We start from the raw sequence: 19,082 nt of genomic DNA, 5'->3' as shown, positions 1-19,082 counted from the left end.
ATTTGATATTCTCTCCAGAAGTACTGCTTGTATCTTTCTACATTATTTTCTACCCAGTTTCCCAACCTCTCTTGGTCCTGTGTGTTTCTTGGTCCTCAGCAGTGTTTGCAACTCTCCTGGTTTAGTATCTGCAAACTTCATTTATAATATTTTTACTCCCTTTTCCAGGTTAATGAAGATATTGAGGAAGGGGTAATGATTGGAGTTAATTTCATAGACCAGGGGTAAAAGCATCCCATAATGCTATGTGGTATCACTAAGAATGTATGATGGTGTTGTATTGGTAATGTCATTCAGCACCTATTTTGTTTTCCTTTATCTTGTCTCCCTCAATTTACACACTTTTTTTGATTCATGGTGGTCCCCTACTATGTGTCTGTACAATAATCGTGCAGAAGTGGCCCCAATCTAGGGTTGCTAACCCTCCCAGTTTTGCCAGGATTCTCCCGGAATCAGGCCCTATCTTCTGGAGGCTACTGAAGCCAACCCAGGAGATTTTAAGCACTAAAACTCGGGTGGCACAGGGGGACTAAGTCAGGTTCCCTGCCACCCCTGGCCCTGTGCCGCTCCCAGAAACAGCCAGCACATCCCTGCGGCCCTTGTGGGGTGGGACTGGGGGGGTTGTCTCAGTGCACTGCCCCCCACCTCCAGCACCGACTCCACAGCTCCCATTGGCCAGAAACTGCATCCAATGGGAACTGCAGGGCAGCGCTTGGAGGCGCGGGAGTGTGGAGCCCCCTACCTCTTCCCCCCCCTCCCCCCCATCCCCTGGGGTCTGGACATGATGGTCGCTTCTGGGAGCTGCGCAGAGCTAGGGTAGGCAGGGAGCCTCCTTAGCTCCCTGCGCCGCTGCCTGAGGTAAGTACCTCCTGGTTGGCGCCCACACCCCCTCCCGCACCCCAATCCCCTGCTGCAGCTCTGAGCCCCCTCCTGCACCCAAACTCTCTTCCAGAGCTTGCACCCCACACACACTCCTGCACCCCAGGTTCAACCAGGAGCCCCCTCCCACACTCCAAACCCTTCAGCCCCAACCTGGTGAAAGTAACAGAGGGTGGGGGAGAGCGAGCAACAGAGTAAGGGAGATTGAGTGGGCGGGGCCTCAGGGCAGAGCAGGGGGCGGGGACAAGGGTGTTTGGGTGTGTGTGATTAGACAGTTGGCAACCCTACCCCAATCAGGAACAAGGGGACCCTAGAACTATTACATTAGTTGAGGGACCACCCTATCTCCAAGCGAATGCTTTCTTAATCTTTTGTGGTACTCCCACCACCACTGTCCTCTTTTCTCTGCCTCCTCTCAAGGACTAGTATTGTCTTCTGGTGAGCTGCTGCTTCAGATGTGGCAGGGAGAGAACAGGCTGAGCAGTTTGAGCCCTCTAGACCAGGGGTGGGCAAACTTTTGGCCCTGAGGGCCACATTGGGGTTGCGAAACTGTATGGAGGACTGGGTAGAGAAGGCTGTGCCTCCCCAGACAGCCTGGCCCCCTCCCACTTCCCACCCACTGACTGCCCTCCTCAGAACCCCCAACCCATCCAACCCCCTGTGCTCCTTGTCCCCTGACCGCCCCCTCCCGGGGTCCACTGCCCCGAGCCCTATCCACACCCCTGCCCTCCAACAGGCCATCTGGGACTCCCACACCTATCCAACCGCGCCACCTCTCCTCGCCCCCTTACTGTGCCACTCACAGTGGCAGGAGCTCACAGCCCCTCCACCCGGAGCCAACCGCGCCGCCTGGCAGGAGCGGCGGGCCAGAGCACGGGTGGCACAGTGAGCTGAGGCTGTGGAGAAGTGGGGACAGCAGGGGATGGGCCAGGGGCTCGAGGGCCGGGCAGGACGGTCCCGCGGTCCGTAGTTTGTCCATGTCTGCTATAGACTTTGGCCTTCAGCACGCCTGTGTCTGAACCCTAGAAGAATCATAAGATAGAATATTTATTTATTTATTTCATCTTCAAAACTGGGCCTAAGACCACAGTCCCCTCTCATGCTGAATTGTATGTCGGCTGGAAGATCAGGCCTATAAGTAAAAATCCCAAGATCACCACAGCCCTGAGATGACATTGTTTGTTTGTAATGCAGGCCGATTTTGTAGGCCCAGAACCTATCTATAGAAGGGAGCCTCCTGGCAACTTGCCCGTATGCAATTGTGAAAGCATTTCACGCCTTAGGTGGGGCACAGGGTTAGTTATTGAAAATCATTTGAATAAGTCTTAGCTTCTAACATGAAGTTCAATGTAATACTAGGTACAAACATGGTAAACCAAAAAAACAGCTCCCAGGCTATTGAGCTGCTTTTAGGAGCTAATGCAGGAGCTATGAGGGAGGTGTCATAACAGTAGCAGAGGTTGGAAGGACCTCTTTCGCTGGATTCACTTCCCTATCCTACTAAAAAACAGGCTGGTAAATAGAGACAAACTGAACTGCTGCAGGAATAAATAACACTGAGCCACAATTATCTGCAATGCTTGTCCTTGAAAGCATTAAACTTTGACTTTTTTTAGATCAGTGGGTCCAGATAAGTGAATGCAAATGTTTTAAAAGAGCTGCCTGGACTCAAAAACATTTGCTGGACTGTTAATGTTGATTTTTCAATAAGTGTTGGGAGTACTATGGAAGTTCCAGAAGACTGGAAAAAGTTAATCTCATGCCAATATTTACAAAGGTTAAACAGCATGACTAAGGTAATTTAAGTCTCTCAGCCTAACATCAGTCAATCAGAGAAAAGTATAATATGATCCAGTGGCTGGAAGTTGCAGCTAGACAAATCACACTGGAAATAAAGTGTGAATTTGACTGTGAAAATAAATTACCATTGGAACAATTTACCAAGGGTTGTGGTGATTCTCCATTACTGATAATGTCTAAATCATAGAATCATAGAATATCAGGGTTGGAAGGGACCCCAGAAGGTCATCTAGTCCAACCCCCTGCTCAAAGCAGGACCAATTCTCAGTTAAATCATCCCAGCCAGGGCTTTGTCAAGCCTGACCTTAAAAACCTCTAAGGAAGGAGATTCTACCACCTCCCTAGGTAATGCATTCCAGTGTTTCACCACCCTCTTAGTGAAAAAGTTTTTCCTAATATCCAATCTAAACCTCCCCCACTGCAACTTGAGACCATTACTCCTCGTTCTGTCATCTGCTACCATTGAGAACAGTCTAGAGCCATCCTCTTTGGAACCCCCTTTCAGGTAGTTGAAAGCAGCTATCAAATCCCCCCTCATTCTTCTCTTCTGCAGGCTAAACAATCCCAGCTCCCTCAGCCTCTCCTCATAACTCATGTGTTCCAGTCCCCTAATCATTTTTGTTGCCCTTCGCTGGACTCTCTCCAATTTATCCACATCCTTCTTGAAGTGTGGGGCCCAAAACTGGACACAGTACTCCAGATGAGGCCTCACCAATGTCGAATAGACTGATGTTTTCTAAAAGCTATGCTCTAGGAATTATTCAGGGGATGTTTTATGACCTGTGTTGTACAGAAGGTCAGACTCCATGATCACAGTGGTCCCTTCTGGCCTTGGAATCTAAGAAATGATATGCTTGCTTGGTGTAGGCAGATCTGTTGCTGCAATGAACATCATACAGGGCTAGACAGTGTTCTGTGATTAGATAGAAGTTCACTCTCAATGCCTGCTTATCTGGCTATAGAATTATGAACTACTGTTAGCATGAGGAAGAAGTTGGATGAGAATACAGTTGGTTACAAGACTGTATGTGTGAAAATATATTCCCCCTAATTTAACTCTAGTAATCTGGCAAATTTTGTTCAGTCCATAGCATTTATTTTGAGTTTATTCTTAGAAAATTTAGCTTCAAGATTAGCTATAAAACTAAAACAGTTTGTCAAATACTGTTCCTTTATTATACATGTAGGCAGCCTCAACATTTAAGAAGTCTGTTGTTTTAAATTAAGAATATTAAAGCCTGTCTCTTTTTTTTCCTTAGCATTTGACATTCCACACACCAAATTAAGCTCTGGGGGAAGCAAGCACAACTGTAACTGCAGTCTGTGTGAGCAGTGCTCTCTTTTAGTATGGCTTAATTTGGTTCAATTTTTTCCTCCCCTGTTGTCTATGGGGCTGGGTCTGAGGCTTCAACTTCTTGGTTCTGTTAGCTTCTATGATCTCTAACTATCGTTCCCAAGTCATAGAATCATCAGGTTAGAAGGGCCACAAGGGTCACTGAAAAAATAATTTGAAGTCCCTCCAGAAGATAAACCATGACCTGCTATTTCTAATGACTAAAACAAAAAAAAAGTCCAATCCAAAAAGAATCCAAGGCAAATAAATGCAGGAATTTGGAGCAGTCTTTATACATTCTTAAAAGCATAGGACATGGCACTAACTTTGTGGTTAATCTTTAAAGAGTGACTGTTTGGTTCAGAGGTAGTCTCCCTCAGGAAGAATGGGACTAAGCCTATTCTTATAACTATTGGCAGGAAATTGCGGAGAAGGGGATGAGATCACTCTTATTGTCCAAACAGAAATGTTAATGTTTTTTTTAGAAGTGGTGGATCCCTACTGCACAGGCAATTCCTTATAAAAACAAGAAATAAGTTAAACTTTGAAAACAGACTTTTATCCTTTTATTTAAACTTCTGCTAATCTGCATATTATAGTGAAGTGTTATAGATACATATTTACCATGCTAAATAGCCGCTGGATGCTTCATAGTCTGTGGATAATTAATCAGATCTTGATTATGTTAGGAAAATAAAAACTCTAGATGAAAACTACTGATCAAAATGGCAGAAGAGTTTTAAGACTAGAAGGGAAATTTTAGTCTAATCTCCTGCATAACACTGACTGTTACTCACTAATTCCTATATTCAGCCCAATAATTTGTAGATGAATTAGAGCATATATGCTATATTGTTACAATGTCTCTGGACTCTTCAAGATTGGAAAACCAGTTAAAATGTACTCAAGGGAGAATTCCAAACTTCTTGGTTTAGCTACTTTGAGCCATTTTCCCCCCTGGAACTGTAGACTTCATATAGAGCAACACAAGTGACTTATTTTTGGGAAGGAAGATGCTGTGTGAAGACTTCAGGCTTCCATTGCATGAACAGAAGAAAATCTCTGTCACCATGTGAAGAAATAAAACAGTCGTGCCAAATAATTAAAATGGAAACAAATTATTAACTGCTTGTCCTGAATGAAGTACTTTTAAATACATAGTGTATAAAAGAATTCCATAAGTGTTTTTATAATCCTGGAAAAGGTCCTGGCCTATAAATTGCTTTCTGTCCTAATTATGCTGTTCTCAGTTATTATGGGATATAGGTCAAAGCACAGCCCTTGTGAGGAATCGGTTTTTAAACAAAAATGCTCTTATGGTTTTCTGAGCTGTAGCTCACAAAAGCTTATGCTCAAATAAATTTGTTAGTCTCTAAGGTGCCACAAGTCCTCCTTTTTCTTTTTGCGAATACAGACTAACGCAGCTGTTACTCTGAAACCTTTCAGTGTTCTGTCCCCCTTACCTCTTTAAGTATGTTAATATTTACATATTATTTTAATTGGAGCACTTCATTAGTTGTGTTGGTATGAATTCATCTTTTGCATAATGTCTTCTGCAATGTCACAAAAAAAATGTATCAGAACTGTTGGATTCTCATCTTTCTGTTACAGTCACACAAGTTAGTAGGCAAATTGCCTGCTCTCCCTTATCTTTATCTTTCTGTAGAAGGGATATAAAAATTCACAGGCATTGTATGAGGCATAATTTGTTTCAGAATGCTGTATAAGTGCTGAGTATTATGATTGCTGGAATAACATGTATTAATAAAGTTTTTAAAATCTTGTATATAATAAGCCATCCAAAAAATGTTTGCGGATGGATCAGTGAGATTGTACTTTTGTATAGAAGATAACATGGGGTTAGGAGGCCCTTTGCTCTATGAAATTAGAAAGTGATGATGAGCCAGTCTCTTTGACTTGTATAACTACAAAACAGATTGCTGAAAATAATGCAGCCCTCTCTCTCTCGTTTATCATACTAATCAGCTCTGGAACAGACTAGGCCATTTGGTTTTTGACACTAAAAAAGTTTAGTCTTCAAGGCTGAGAAAGTGACAGGACTACAATTGTGGTATGTCCAGAGGATGACATAACTATACATCTATTCAGAGCAGATCATCCTATGCTATTAATTTCTGTTGCCAGTAGAATCAGGTGTGAATTTGCTGGGCTTTATATAAAGATTTTTCTAAACATGATAAACTGAAAGAGAGAGAGGAATTTTTAGGCCCGTTACTGAAACTAAAATGTTGATGATGGCGTTTGCCTGTGTTTGGTGTGAAGTGGTAGGCTTGTGTTTCAGAAATAGCTTCTAGTTATGGTAATTGTACCAACTGATCTCTGTAAAGCTGTGACTATCAGCCCAAGAAAAAAATGAAACATGACCTCAGAGGGATGGCAGCGGCATTTTTCCATATTTGTGTACTACCAAATAACGTGACAACTGATAAGCAGCAAGAGCAGCTTTTCAGAAACATTCACTTTAGCCATGTTAAGAGAGATGATCAGTCATAAAAATAAACTTTGACAGTGTAAATTTAAACAATATAAGTTTGGGTCCAGGAGAAGAAGAGTAACACATAATCTTGGAATTAATCTTATTTCTCTCCAAGTGATGTTCCGGTGGGCTAATAAAATACTTGACTGAATGCTTTACTGTTAGGCAGGGATAGGAGAAATACAGACGTACAAAAATACAGGGATAGGAAAAATAAACACCATTTCTTCTAGATCAGTAGTTCTCAAACTTTTGTACTGGTGACCTCTTTAACATACAAAGAACAAGAGTACTTGTGGCACCTTAGAGACTAACAAATTTATTTGAGCATAAGCTTTCGTGAGCTACAGCTCACTTCATCGGATGCATTCAGTGGAAAATACAGTGGGGAGATTTATATACATAGAGAACATGAAACAATGGGTGTTACCATACGCCTTTTCTTTTTGCGAATACAAACTAACACGGCTGCTACTCTGAACTCTTTAACATAGAAAGTCTCTGAGTGTGACCCCCCCCCATATACATTAAAAACATTTTTTTATATATTTAACCCCATTATAAATGCTTGATGCAAAGTGCGGTTTGGCATAGAGGCTGACAGCTCGCGATCCCCTATGTAATAACTTTGTGACCCCCTGAGGGGTCCAGACCCCCAGTTTGAGAACCCCTGTCCTAGATCTGATTTGAGACAGAAAAAGGCTAGCTGTCCTTTATAGTATGTAGTAGTTATTGGGCCCTAGCAAAAGACAGGGGAGGGAAAAGAAACCAATCTCTACCTCTTGCTTGCTGCTTTGTAACTGGCTCCTCACACTTGGGCCAAACATGAAGCTCTTACTCTCTACTCTTGCTGAGTGCCAAGTGGAGATAGGCAGGGGAAAACAGAAAAGGACTTATCACCCCCAAATCTGGCACATACATCCTAGCAGCAGCCAGCGGGCCCACTACGGCCAGTCCTGAGCCAGCATTCCTAGCAGCCAGCTCAATGGAGAAATTGATGTTTTTACTGGAACTGATTCTGAAATCTTGTACTTACAAGCACCAGTTCATATTGCAAACTCACTCTCACTTTATGCTTCAAAAGTTGATTTAAAGAGTTCAATCCAGAATGGACAATGTGAACCTGATGTCAAAAATATCTTCTTATTTTAGCCTCAGCGGGCCGAAAAAGATAAGAAAATGCAACTGAACAACTACTTACTCGCAAGAATATATCGGGAAAAAATAAAATTAATTTGTCATTCACATACAATTGCATGTGGTTAGCTGAATTAAATTAGATTTACAATGGAATTACCATTATAATTGTACTCATCATTAATTCGGGGACAACTCCCCCCCTTAAAAATATAGATCCCTGTTTTCCATTATTAATGGGACACTTTGGATACACTTCTGAAGTGAATTATGTATCTAATTCTGCCTACAGGTAGTAATTCTGTCAGAAGTGATCAGTTGATGAAGTTACTCACTTGCCCATGCTTAGCATAAAATAGTGCTTTTCACTTGATGAACTGAGTCGCTGCTGCATGGTATTTACACACCAGAACAGAATTAGAAAATGTCATAATTCTGTTCCCTGAACACAGAGATGGAGATCTTGTTTATTCTTTGAGTGCTTTAGATCATTGTGACAAGATACAAAACACTATGTGGTACTGAGTATTATAAAATCCAATTATCTGAAATTCATTTCCTGTTGATCTTTGTTAAATAACAGCAAAGACTTTGTTCCTGAGTTTAGTCCTGCAGAATTTGAGTACTCTCAAGTTAACATGCCTTGTCATGTGACTGGAAATCTTGAGCTACACTATTACCAAGAATGAAAGGAACATAATTGTCCAATACTGAAAACAGACCTTTTCTTGAAAACAAGAGCAACATTTGATAAGAATTCCTCCCAAAGGGAAGCAATCCTAGGCTGATCCTCTGTCAGAGACAGGATACTGGGTTAGATGGACCATGGGCCTGACCCGATATGGCTGTTCTTGTGATTGTGGGAAGTTTTGTTTGTTTTTTAAACAAAGCACTACACGTAAGGAAAACATTGCTTGAGCTAGGTGAATGGGTTGGGCTGAGATTGGGGCTCTTCCTCCCAAGCACACAAACCAAGTGTACCTTTTTGTTGCTTCACTAGGACAGTTGTGCTCTTACATTATTATTCGAATCTCAACTCAGCTGAAGGTATAGCAGCCTCATCCCCAATTCTGTAAGCACTGAGCTTCTGTGGAAGCAATATATGTGCAATCTGTTGTTCCTACTTGGAGCTGTGGTGTCATGTGAGTCTGGTAGATGGAAAGGTTTGCATTGCTGGCAGGTTATGTCCCCAGTGCCACAGGGGAAGAGTCTTATCTTTTGAGCAGCCTAGCCTTGCACTGCTGGCAGGAGCTGGTTTTAGGGTGACCAGACAGCAAGTGTGAAAAATCGGGACACGGGGTGGGGGATAATAGGAGCCTATGTAAGAAAAAGCCCCAAATATGGGGACAGTCCCTATAAAATCAGGACATCTGGTCACCCTAACTGGTTTCTTCCCTGTCTCTTTTCCATGCAGCAGAAACTATGCTGTTTCATCCATTCCTCTGTTGTTGCCTGCATGTCTCTCTCAAGTGTGTTAGATAGGGGAACATGCAGTTGTTACCACCATTTATGAGTTTGAGAGGCACAGGAAAGGCTCCTGGCAGTCAGCCCAGAGCTAGGCAAGATGTGATCCACAGTTTTTCCCCCATTCTTCCTGCAGCCCTGATAAAATAGCCTCTTGGCTTAGCAGCAACACTCCTTCCTCCATCTGTTTTCCCTTTCCCCTCAGAAATATTTCCCCTAGAAAAAGTGGTAGCACATTGATGTTTTTTCCCCCAGTCTTCCCACATCTGATGTGTTGGGTCCTTGTAGGAGAAGACAATGGTGGTGAAACTTTTGTTTATTCCCTGGATGTGACTCATGATGCATTTCATTTAAGCAGCACCTCTACCCAACCTTAGCCTTCAACCATAAAATAAAGATAGAAGGAGAAAAAGAGAAATCTCGGGCTTAAAAAATTAATACCCTTTTGTTGCCAAGGACTTTGAGTAGCTGAAAGTGTAGTGGGCACAGGGCGGGGAAGAGGGGCAAATAGGTCATTCACATCTTTGACTGTTGTTAGTGAACAGGAACCTCCTTACGAATAATAGTGAAAAGTTATTGTAGCACTTGAACCAGATTTCAGCAAATTTAGGCAAGGCAATGCAACTAGGAAAGCTTCCAGATTCTATAGTCATACTGTAAATCTGGAGGGAAACTTTTGCTGTTAAGAATTTCTGAAGGCCTGTTTGTTCTTTGGTCAAAAAGTGCCATTTGGTTAAATTTACAATTTATTAAATAAATATACAGAGTAGGTTTATGGGGTTATAGCATAGGGGGTATTCTTAGATTATAACCATATTAACTGTGAACCTAGGAGTGAAAAGGATTAAAAAGAGCCAACTGAGTGATTTTTCTCAAATCTTTTTTTTTTTTAAAGGTATGCAGTTTGCATTACTTTACTTCATGAATGTACCGTATTGTGTGTTTGTTTAAATACTTGGCTTCTTTAAATCTATACCTTGACACTAAGGTAAACTATGTTCAGCATTCTCTAATAATTTCACCTTCTGATTTATTTATTTTTGTTAACAATGTCATATTATTAATTACTTGATTTTATTGATTATTTTCATGAGCACCCTTTACTTTTAAAGCAGAAGCTGAGGCGAAATGTGAACTTACTTGAGAAGCTGGTTATGCAGGAGACTTTGTCATGTCTGGTAGTGAACCTCTATCCAGGGAATGAGGGTTATTCGCTGATGCTTAGGGGAAAAAATGGATCAGGTAATATTCTTGCTGTTTAATTCTTTTCATCTTCAAAGTGCTTTACAAATGCTAGTTAGTCAATATGAGCCATGCTGGCTGCTTGCATTTGGTACTTGTTTCTGTTCTAAGTATCAGAGGGGTAGCCGTGTTAGTCTGTATCCACAAAGCATTCTGTTCTAAAGCAATCTTCTGTACAATTCTATTCTTGAACTAAAAATGTCCAAACACCTGATCATGGATGATGCTCATATGAGCCTAGGAATAAACTCTAAATTAGCAAGCTTTAGCCCTCTGAATAGTCCTTAATTTGGTATATAACATTTATTTATCCAGAGACAAATTCATCCCTTTTCAGGTGTGTTTGGCCTCTACTACTTAAATCCAGCCTGTCCCAGTCCTTCATCCCCTGCCAGTCTTCTTGTCCCAGTCTTTCCAAGTCTCTTTGCCTAGCCAGGCCCACTCTCCCTGTTCAAGTTCTAGTCTTCTCCAAGGTCCATTGCCCAGGCAGTTCCAGTCTCTGCTGCCCCCAGCTCCTCATCCCGTCTCGGGCACTTTCCTCTCTGTGTTCCTCATCCTAATCTTCCTTCCTCCTCTGGGTTGCTTGTCCCATCTATTCCCTCCACTACTCCTACATACTCAGGTCCAATTCATCCCCTCTGCACTCAAGTTAAGTTGCTTCCTACATGCTGCCTGAATCCCAGCTGGGCGAGCATTGGGGGAACTGGAAAGACAGTTGTCCTGCTCTCTGTTCTGTGCTGGGTGCTGTGATGGCCCACTGCAGCTGGGTGCAGCAATGGCAGGGGAAGATCTTCTCAGCTCATGTAGCCCTGGGCTGGAACAGGCCCAGTCAAGATGGACTCTTCAGAGCATTTAGCTGCCAACTTTTACTAAGTCTCTGCTAAGTATGTGTGAACTTAATTTTTTTTCAAAGTTTTATAACTTAGCCAAATTTGGGAACTTTTCCAGGGGAACAGCAAAAAGCAATGCTCCTGCCAAACTTCAAGTCCCTGCTCCAAAGCACAGAGGCACTAGAGATTCTCAGCGAAACAGTTATAAGAATTTTTTTTTAACCTGGGCAAAACAACAGATTTTCCCTTAATCTCATTTTTTCCCTAATCTCACTGAGCCATTTAAAAAAAAAAAAAAAACTTTCGAGGAAAATTCAGCCTTAAGCAGACACAAAACATAGGAAATTTCAGCCCATGTGGTTCAATTTGGTAAAATTATACGCAGCTAAAAAGAGGGTCTTAAAATGGGAAATGTCAGGTAACCTTAATTGTAGGTGGTACTATCAACTGTGTTTATAATTAAGGAGGAACGTTTTCAAAAGTGACTAGTGATTTTATGTGCCCAATTTGAGACACCTAAAATGTCCTGATTTTCAAAGGGGTGGCTCTCAACATTTCATGACAATCAAGCCCTTTTAGGTTTTATCAGGTAAAACTCAGGTACCCAAAATCACTAGTCACTTCTGAAAATATAAGCCTAATAAAAACTGTTTTGTACCTTTTAGCCAGGAACAGGAACTTCGGAATATTAATCATATTGTAGAGCATCCTTTGGGAAAACAAGATATTTAAATAAAAATTTCTACAGTAAAATATAATCATAGAATCATAGACTTTAAGGTCAGAAGGGACCATTATGATTGTCTAGTCTGACCTCCTACACAATGCAGGCCACAGAATCTCACCCACCCACTCCTGTAACAAACCCCTAACCTATGTCTGAGCTACTGAAGTCCTCAAATCATGGTTTAAAGACTTCAAGGTGAAGAGAATCCTCCAGCAAGTGACCCGTGCCCCAATCTGCAGAGGAAGGCGAAAAACCCCCAGGGCCTCTGCCAATGTGCCCTGGAGGCAAATTCCTTCCCCACCCCAAATATGGCGATCAGCTAAACCCTGAGCATGTCGGCAAGACTCACCAGCCAGACACCCAGGAAAGAATTCTCTGTAGTAACTCAGATCCCACTCCATCTAACATCACATCACAGGCCATTGGGCATATTTACAGCTAATAGTCAAAGATCAGTTAATTGCCAAAATTAGGCTATCCCATCATACCATCCCCTCCATAAACTTATCAAGCTTAGTCCTGAAGCCAGATATGTCTTTTTCCCCCACTGCTCCCCATGGAAGGCTGTTCCAGAACTTCACTCCTCTGATGGTTAGAAACCTTCATCTAATTTCAAGTCTATACTTCCTGATGGCCAGTTTATATCCATTTGTTCTTGTGTCCACATTGGTACTGAGCTTAAATAATTTCTCTCCCTCCCTGGTATTTATCCCTCTGATATATTTATAGAGAGCAATCCTATCTCCCCTCAGCCTTCTTTTGGTTAGGCTAAACAAGCCAAGCTCTTTGAGTCTCCTTTCATAAGACAGATTTTCCATTCCTCGGATCATCCTAGTAGTCCTTCTCTGTACCTGTTCCAGTTTAAATTCATCTTTCTTAAACATGGGAGACCAGAACTGCACACAGTATTCCAGATGAGGTCTCCCCAGTGCCTTGTATAACGGTACGAACACCTCCTTATCTCTACTGGAAATACCTTGCCTGATGCATCTCAAGACTGCATTAGTTTTTTTCACGGCCATATCACATTGGCGGCTCATAGTCATCCTGTGAGCCAACAATACTCTGAGGTCTTTCTCCTCCTCTGTTACTTCCAAGTGATGCGTCCCCAGCTTATAACAAAAATTCTTGTTATTAATCCCTAAATGCATGACCTTGCACTTTTCACTCTTAAATTTCATCCTATTAGTATTACTCCAGTTTACAAGGTCATCCAGATCTTCCTGTATGATATCCCAGTCTTTCTCTGTATTGGCAATACCTCCCAGCTTTGTGTCATCTGCAGACTTTATTAGCACATTCCCACTTTTTGTGCCAAGGTCAGTAATAAAACGATTAAATAAGATTGGTCCCAAAACCGATCCCTGAGGAACTCCTCTAGTAACCTCCTTCCAGCCTGACAGTTCACCTTTCAGTATGACCCACTGTAGTCTCCCCTTTAACCAGTTCATTGTCCACCTTTCAGTTTTCATATTGATCCCCATCTTTTCCAATTTCGCTAATAATTCCCCATGTGGAACCATATCAAATGCCTTACTGAAACTGAGGTAAATTAGATCTACTGCATTTCCTTTGTCTAAAAAATGTGTTACCTTCTCAAAGAAGGAAATCAGGTTGGTTTGGCACGATCTACCTTTTGTAAAACCATGTTGTATTTTGTCCCAATTATCGTTGACCTCAATGTCCTTAACTACTTTCTCCTTCAAAATTTTTCCAAGACCTTGCATACTACAGATGTCAAACTAACAGGCCTGTAGTTACCCGGATCACTTTTTTTCCCTTTCTTAAAACTAGGAACTATGTTAGCAATTCTCCAGTCATATGGTACAATCTGTAAACATATGAGTTTACAGATTCATTAAAAATTCTTGCTAATGGGCTCGCAATTTCATGTGCCAGTTCCTTTAATATTCTTGGATGAAGATTATCTGGGCCCCCCGATTTAGTCCCATTACGCTGTTACCTCGTATGTGGTAATATCTACCTCCATATCCTCATTCCCATTTGTCATCCTACCATTATCCCTAACCTCCTCATTAACCTCATTAAAGACTGAGACAAAGTATTTGTTTAGATATTGGGCCATGCCTAGGTTATCTTTCACCTCCACTCCATCCTCAGTGTTTAGCGGTCCCACTTCTTTCTTTGTTTTCTTCTTACTTATATGGCTATAGAACTTTTTACTGTTGGTTGTAATTCCCTTTGCAAGGTCCAACTCTACATGGCTTTTGGCCTTTCTCACTTTATCCCTACATGTTCTGACCTCAATAAGGTTGCTTTCCTTGCTGATCCCTCCCATCTTCCACTCCTTGTAGGCTTTCTGCTTTTTCTTAATCACCTTTCTGAGATGAAAGAATAGACAATTTTTAGGTGATTTCTTAAAAAATAAATTAGCAATTTCTTTAATACATTGTGTTACTTCTGTCACCCAGTTCAAGGCAAATATCAGGTGAGACAGATTTGGAAAGCAGCATTCTGCACTTCCTACAACAAACAGGAAATTTAGTTTTGTCCATATAGGGACTATGTTATTGTTGAAACATGTAGCCCTCGATCCTGCAAACACTTATGTACATACTTAACTTTCAGTAGTGAGTAGTCTCATTGAAGCCAATGGGATTACTTATGTACTTGAAGTTAAGCAAGTGCATAAGTGTTTGCAGGATCAGGGATGAATACTTTAGGGTTGTTTGCACTACTTTGTTTGTTTTTTAATCGTTTCTATCATTTATTGCTGAATTAGTTCTACTTGCTGGTACTGAAAGAGACAGATTTCCTGTCTCCCTGTAGTTTAGGTTTACAGAGAACTAATTTGGTGGCCAAATTCTGCTCTTATAGAGATAAATAAGAGTTTTGCCATTTACTGCCATGAGAGCTGGATAAAGCCAATATTAAATGGCTTGGAAATATAGTCAAAAGCATGAAAATGGATATTATGCAAAGAACATTGGGATTTGGGATAGTTTTCAACAGCCCCACTTTTTCTTTTTAACATGTTTATATTTAGCATTTTACTTCTGAAGCTGTAGTGGGAAGAAATAGATAAGGCATTGCATTATTTGTTTGAATTCAGATTCTGAGACCATTCGACTGCCTTATGAGGAAGGTGAACTCCTTGAATATTTGGATGCAGAGGAGCTGCCACCTATTTTGGTGGATCTTTTAGAAAAATCTCAGGTAAGAAAGTCTTTACAATGAAGGGTTATTCTTTTAATCAGTCTCTGATCAGGTGAAGGGCTCGGTGCACCAGCAATGAGCATTTTGAAGCATCAGGGTCATAATTCTTTTAGTGTCCAAAATAAAATACCTTGTTAGCATCCAAAACAAATGAATTCATGCACATTTTTTGCCATGGTTTAGTCTAACATGACAAACCCCTGTGGCTGTTATGCACCAGAAAAGTGCACTGTAGTGAAATGTTTGAGATTGGAATTTCATAAATGTAGGTAGTCATGTTTTCTGTCTTAATGTTAATATGCTCTTTTGGAGCTTGGGTGTTGGACCTGTCTGGGTGTGTACTAAGGATCACTACACTTGACAATGCCTAGTGGTTTAGAACTCTTTACTGGTTTAGCCATCGTAATAATAAGCACAGCACCAAGGACCACATTATGCAAGCAGAAACAACTGTACAACTCCCACTGACCTCGGCGGAAATGACACCATCCTGTGCTGGGGATGAATTTGGTTTTATGTCTGGATGGGGTATATATATTTACAGAGTGAAAACATAACAGGAGTTCACAATGAGCTATAAGAGCATTGCATGAGTGGCCAAAAGAATAAATTACAATGGTGGGTCCTGAGATAATTATATAATATATATATTTAGAGAAATATTTTTGTTTGTTTCAAACAGGTTAATATTTTTCATTGTGGGTGTGTCATAGCAGAAATACGTGACTACAGGCAGTCTGGTAACATGAAATCTCCAACATACCAAAGCAAGCATGTTCTTCTGCGTCCAACAATGCAGGTAAGAGGTACATCAAATTAAATGGTTTAAACTACCCTGAGTGGGATCCCCCTTTTCTCACTCTTTAAGATAAATGTCATAATAGAAATTAGCCATCACTTTTAAATATTTTATATAATTTATATACAAATATATTACAATCATATTTATTTGAAAAGTAACCAAAAATTTGCCTATTTTTCCAGACTTTAGTTTGTGATGTGCATTCTCTAACAAGTGACAACCACAAATGGACACAGGTGAGTTTCCATGTAAATTTAAACCTTACAATGATATAAAGGATGGAACAAAGCAGTTTTGCTAATTATATTAAACTGACATTGTACAGACCTTTGGGTTATTTTAGGGTGATTGAGAGTCTGTTTAATGATCTAGAGACGTGCCAAATTAGCTCACTAGCAGTCCGATCTTGCGAGATGCTGAGCACCCTCAACTCACACAGAAGACAATATGTGTTGAAGATGCTTAGCACTTAATCTTTGATTATATAGGATGACAAAATTAGAGATAGTCTAACTAGTCTACCCTCCTCACCCTCCATCATCTTCATCATGTAGGCCCAGGTTGGCATATGAAGAAGGACTCTATAACACTATACTATTCTCCTGTGTAGAAGCACCTTCCCACTGGTACTGATAGCAGAGTGAAACTAGGATTATGCAATTCTAGTTGGTTTAATACAACAGAAGTTACTAGTGGCAAAATACATCCGCAGAGAAGCACAGGCATATTCAAGTTCTTTGCCACAACCAGTATCTGTTGTCTCATATATATCAGTTGTGATAAAATAGAAACTCTGCCTCCTCATCAAGATACATCATTGACAAACAGACTGCTGATTTGCTTGTTGCTTGTAATGTGTGTGTGTGTGTATGTGTAAAAACATTTACTTCTCAGTATTTGTCCTTTTTTTCTGTAAAAAAAATCTAGAAGTTCCTCAACCTACAATAGAGCATAATGATTTCATGATTCCTAAACAATAAATATTATATTTTCCTGAGTTAACAATCCAAAACAAAGTTATGAAATTGTGCGTGCATGTGCGTGCATATGTATACACACAGTCAGATACCATGATGATTAGCATGAAATAAAAGCCTGTATAGATATACAAAACTTCCACGTTTTTTACATAATTAACATTTGCATATATTATAGGAAGACAAACTTCTACTTGAGAGCCAACTTATCTTGGCTACAGCAGAGCCTTTGTGTCTTGATCCTTCAATAGCAGTAACCTGCACAGCAAACAGACTCCTCTATAACAAGCAGAAGATGAACACTCGCCCAATGAAACGGTAATAATTAGTCTGTGATATGTCAGGACATATATAAACCTGTTTAGAATTTTACAGATCACTTTAAAGAAAAAAATAAGAAAAATCATGCACTAACATGTATGTTCATGACCAGTGACTAAAATTTAAATTAGACAAGCTTTGAAACTCTTTGGAAATTTTTATTTTATTTTTAATACATTAAAGTTTTAAGAAGGACTCTTGGAAAAAATATTTTTAAGGAAAGTCAAAAGTTTGTCTTATAACAGTATCAGTTATTACTTGTAATCTGAATCTTATTAAGTACTTGTTCTGTGTAATGCTTTTGCAATCTCTTCCAAATAGGAAATACTCTAAGGCCTATTAAGCCATGGATTATACTAAATTGCAGCTGGTAATATATTAAGTGTATATGTAATGTGTGTATATATATAATATATGCACATGGATTATTTTCTTACAATGCCATACTGAATGAATACCAAATTGTATTGCTCTCTTATGGTCATGTCCATATTTTTGCCATGGCTTATAATCAAAATGTGAGCTGAGGCAGATGGCGGCTGTGAACAATGTTAAATATGAGTATATGGTGTTAAAAATGTTTCATCTTAAACCTTCCTTGTACTTCTTTGCAAAAAATGAATTAAAGTCTATGGTTCACCAGGATAATATTTCACAGGTTTTATTTTATGAACATGGGATCTTATTTTCATGACCTGACTTTAATTTATAAACTAGAAAAAATATTCAACTACATAACAGGATAAAATCCAGCACAATTAATTTGATTTTCTATTGCTTAAATGGGCAACAAATTTAGAGCATCAGTGTCATGCAGAAGGTTTCGATCCTGTAAACATTTATGCACAAGCTGAATTTTAAATAGCCAGTGGAACTGTTCATGTGCTTAAAGTTAAGCATGTATATCATTGTTTCGAGGATTAGTGTCTGAATGATTTTAAGAGCAGTGTGGCTCCAAACGACTATACAATCTGTTAGAATAGCTTCATTTTTGTGTATGGTTGTGTGTTCACAACTATTTTACAGTAGCCTGAAATGGTTCACAGTTATTTTACTAAGATAGATAGATAGATAGATATAATGTATGCTCAGTAACATGTAAAATATATAAATGATCTGCTAGAATTAACAAAGTAGGTGTCAAAATGGATATTAGGTGCTCAGGTGTGCAGAGATTAGCTAAATCAATTAATATGCTAGCTTCAGTGTGATTGTATTAGAAGCCTTCATGACTACAAGTGTACGGTATAATACTAACATAGCTAAGGATCCTGTCTGGGCTGGAGAGAGTGGCAGCGCTGTCTTATATTTTAATGTAATTTAACTTTTTGTAGGTTTTGCACAAAGGTTTGGCAAGATGAAATAAATCTGAACAATATTCAGTTTTCTGTAATATTTTAACTGCTGTCAAAATTCACAAAATTCTTCCATCATAATTTTTATTCCAAGAATATTTGCTACAAATGTTTTGACCTTGAGGCTCATAAGAACAATAACATGTTTAAAAGTAGATGGATCACAGTTATGTGTTATGCAACAGCATAAAAGATGACAATTTAAACAGCATATTGCACAGGACATCTTTTCGTTACGTGACTAGCTTTTTCCTGTGTAGCATGTTTCAGTCTGTTGTTTTACAAGCACACTTCTCAATATTCCATAGGTGTTTCAAGAGATACTCCAGGTCATCTCTGAATCGGCAGCAGGATGTGGCACATTATCCAACTCCACCTCAACTCAGACTACTTGACTACTTACAGAAAAGAAAGGAAAGGAAAGGGGCCCAGCAGTACGACCTCAAAATTTCTAAAGCTGGAAATGTAAGTACATTGCAAGTTAGATGGGCGAACATTTTTATTTATTTATTGTTAATCATTAGTATACAGATGCTCACAT

General features: G+C 40.1%; 1 protein-coding gene across 21 annotated transcripts in view; it reads left to right on the top strand.

Annotated features, from left to right (window-relative positions):
- Positions 1-19,082, top strand: part of SUPT20H (SPT20 homolog, SAGA complex component) — a 63,746-nt gene that overhangs the window by 17,793 nt on the left and 26,871 nt on the right. For 15 of the 21 annotated variants that reach the window (XR_012158690.1, XR_012158689.1, XM_073342183.2 and 12 more), the window contains 6 exons: positions 10,223-10,352; positions 14,983-15,086; positions 15,769-15,885; positions 16,071-16,124; positions 17,044-17,183; positions 18,850-19,006. Coding sequence is in view for 19 of the 21 variants with exons in the window: in XM_073342183.2 (XP_073198284.1) it covers positions 10,223-10,352; positions 14,983-15,086; positions 15,769-15,885; positions 16,071-16,124; positions 17,044-17,183; positions 18,850-19,006 (702 nt within the window). In the remaining 2 variants the exon portion in view is untranslated. The remainder of the gene's footprint in view (positions 1-10,222; positions 10,353-14,982; positions 15,087-15,768; positions 15,886-16,070; positions 16,125-17,043; positions 17,184-18,849; positions 19,007-19,082) is intronic. The other 6 variants (XM_073342316.2, XM_073342298.2, XM_073342289.2 and 3 more) reach the window with 2 other exon arrangements.

Source organism: Lepidochelys kempii, chromosome 1, assembly GCF_965140285.1.
Source record: "Lepidochelys kempii isolate rLepKem1 chromosome 1, rLepKem1.hap1, whole genome shotgun sequence".
Taxonomy (NCBI): Eukaryota; Metazoa; Chordata; order Testudines; family Cheloniidae; genus Lepidochelys; species Lepidochelys kempii.
The sequence above is the reverse complement of the archived record's forward strand: the minus strand, read 5'-3'. Positions and strand labels throughout refer to the sequence as shown.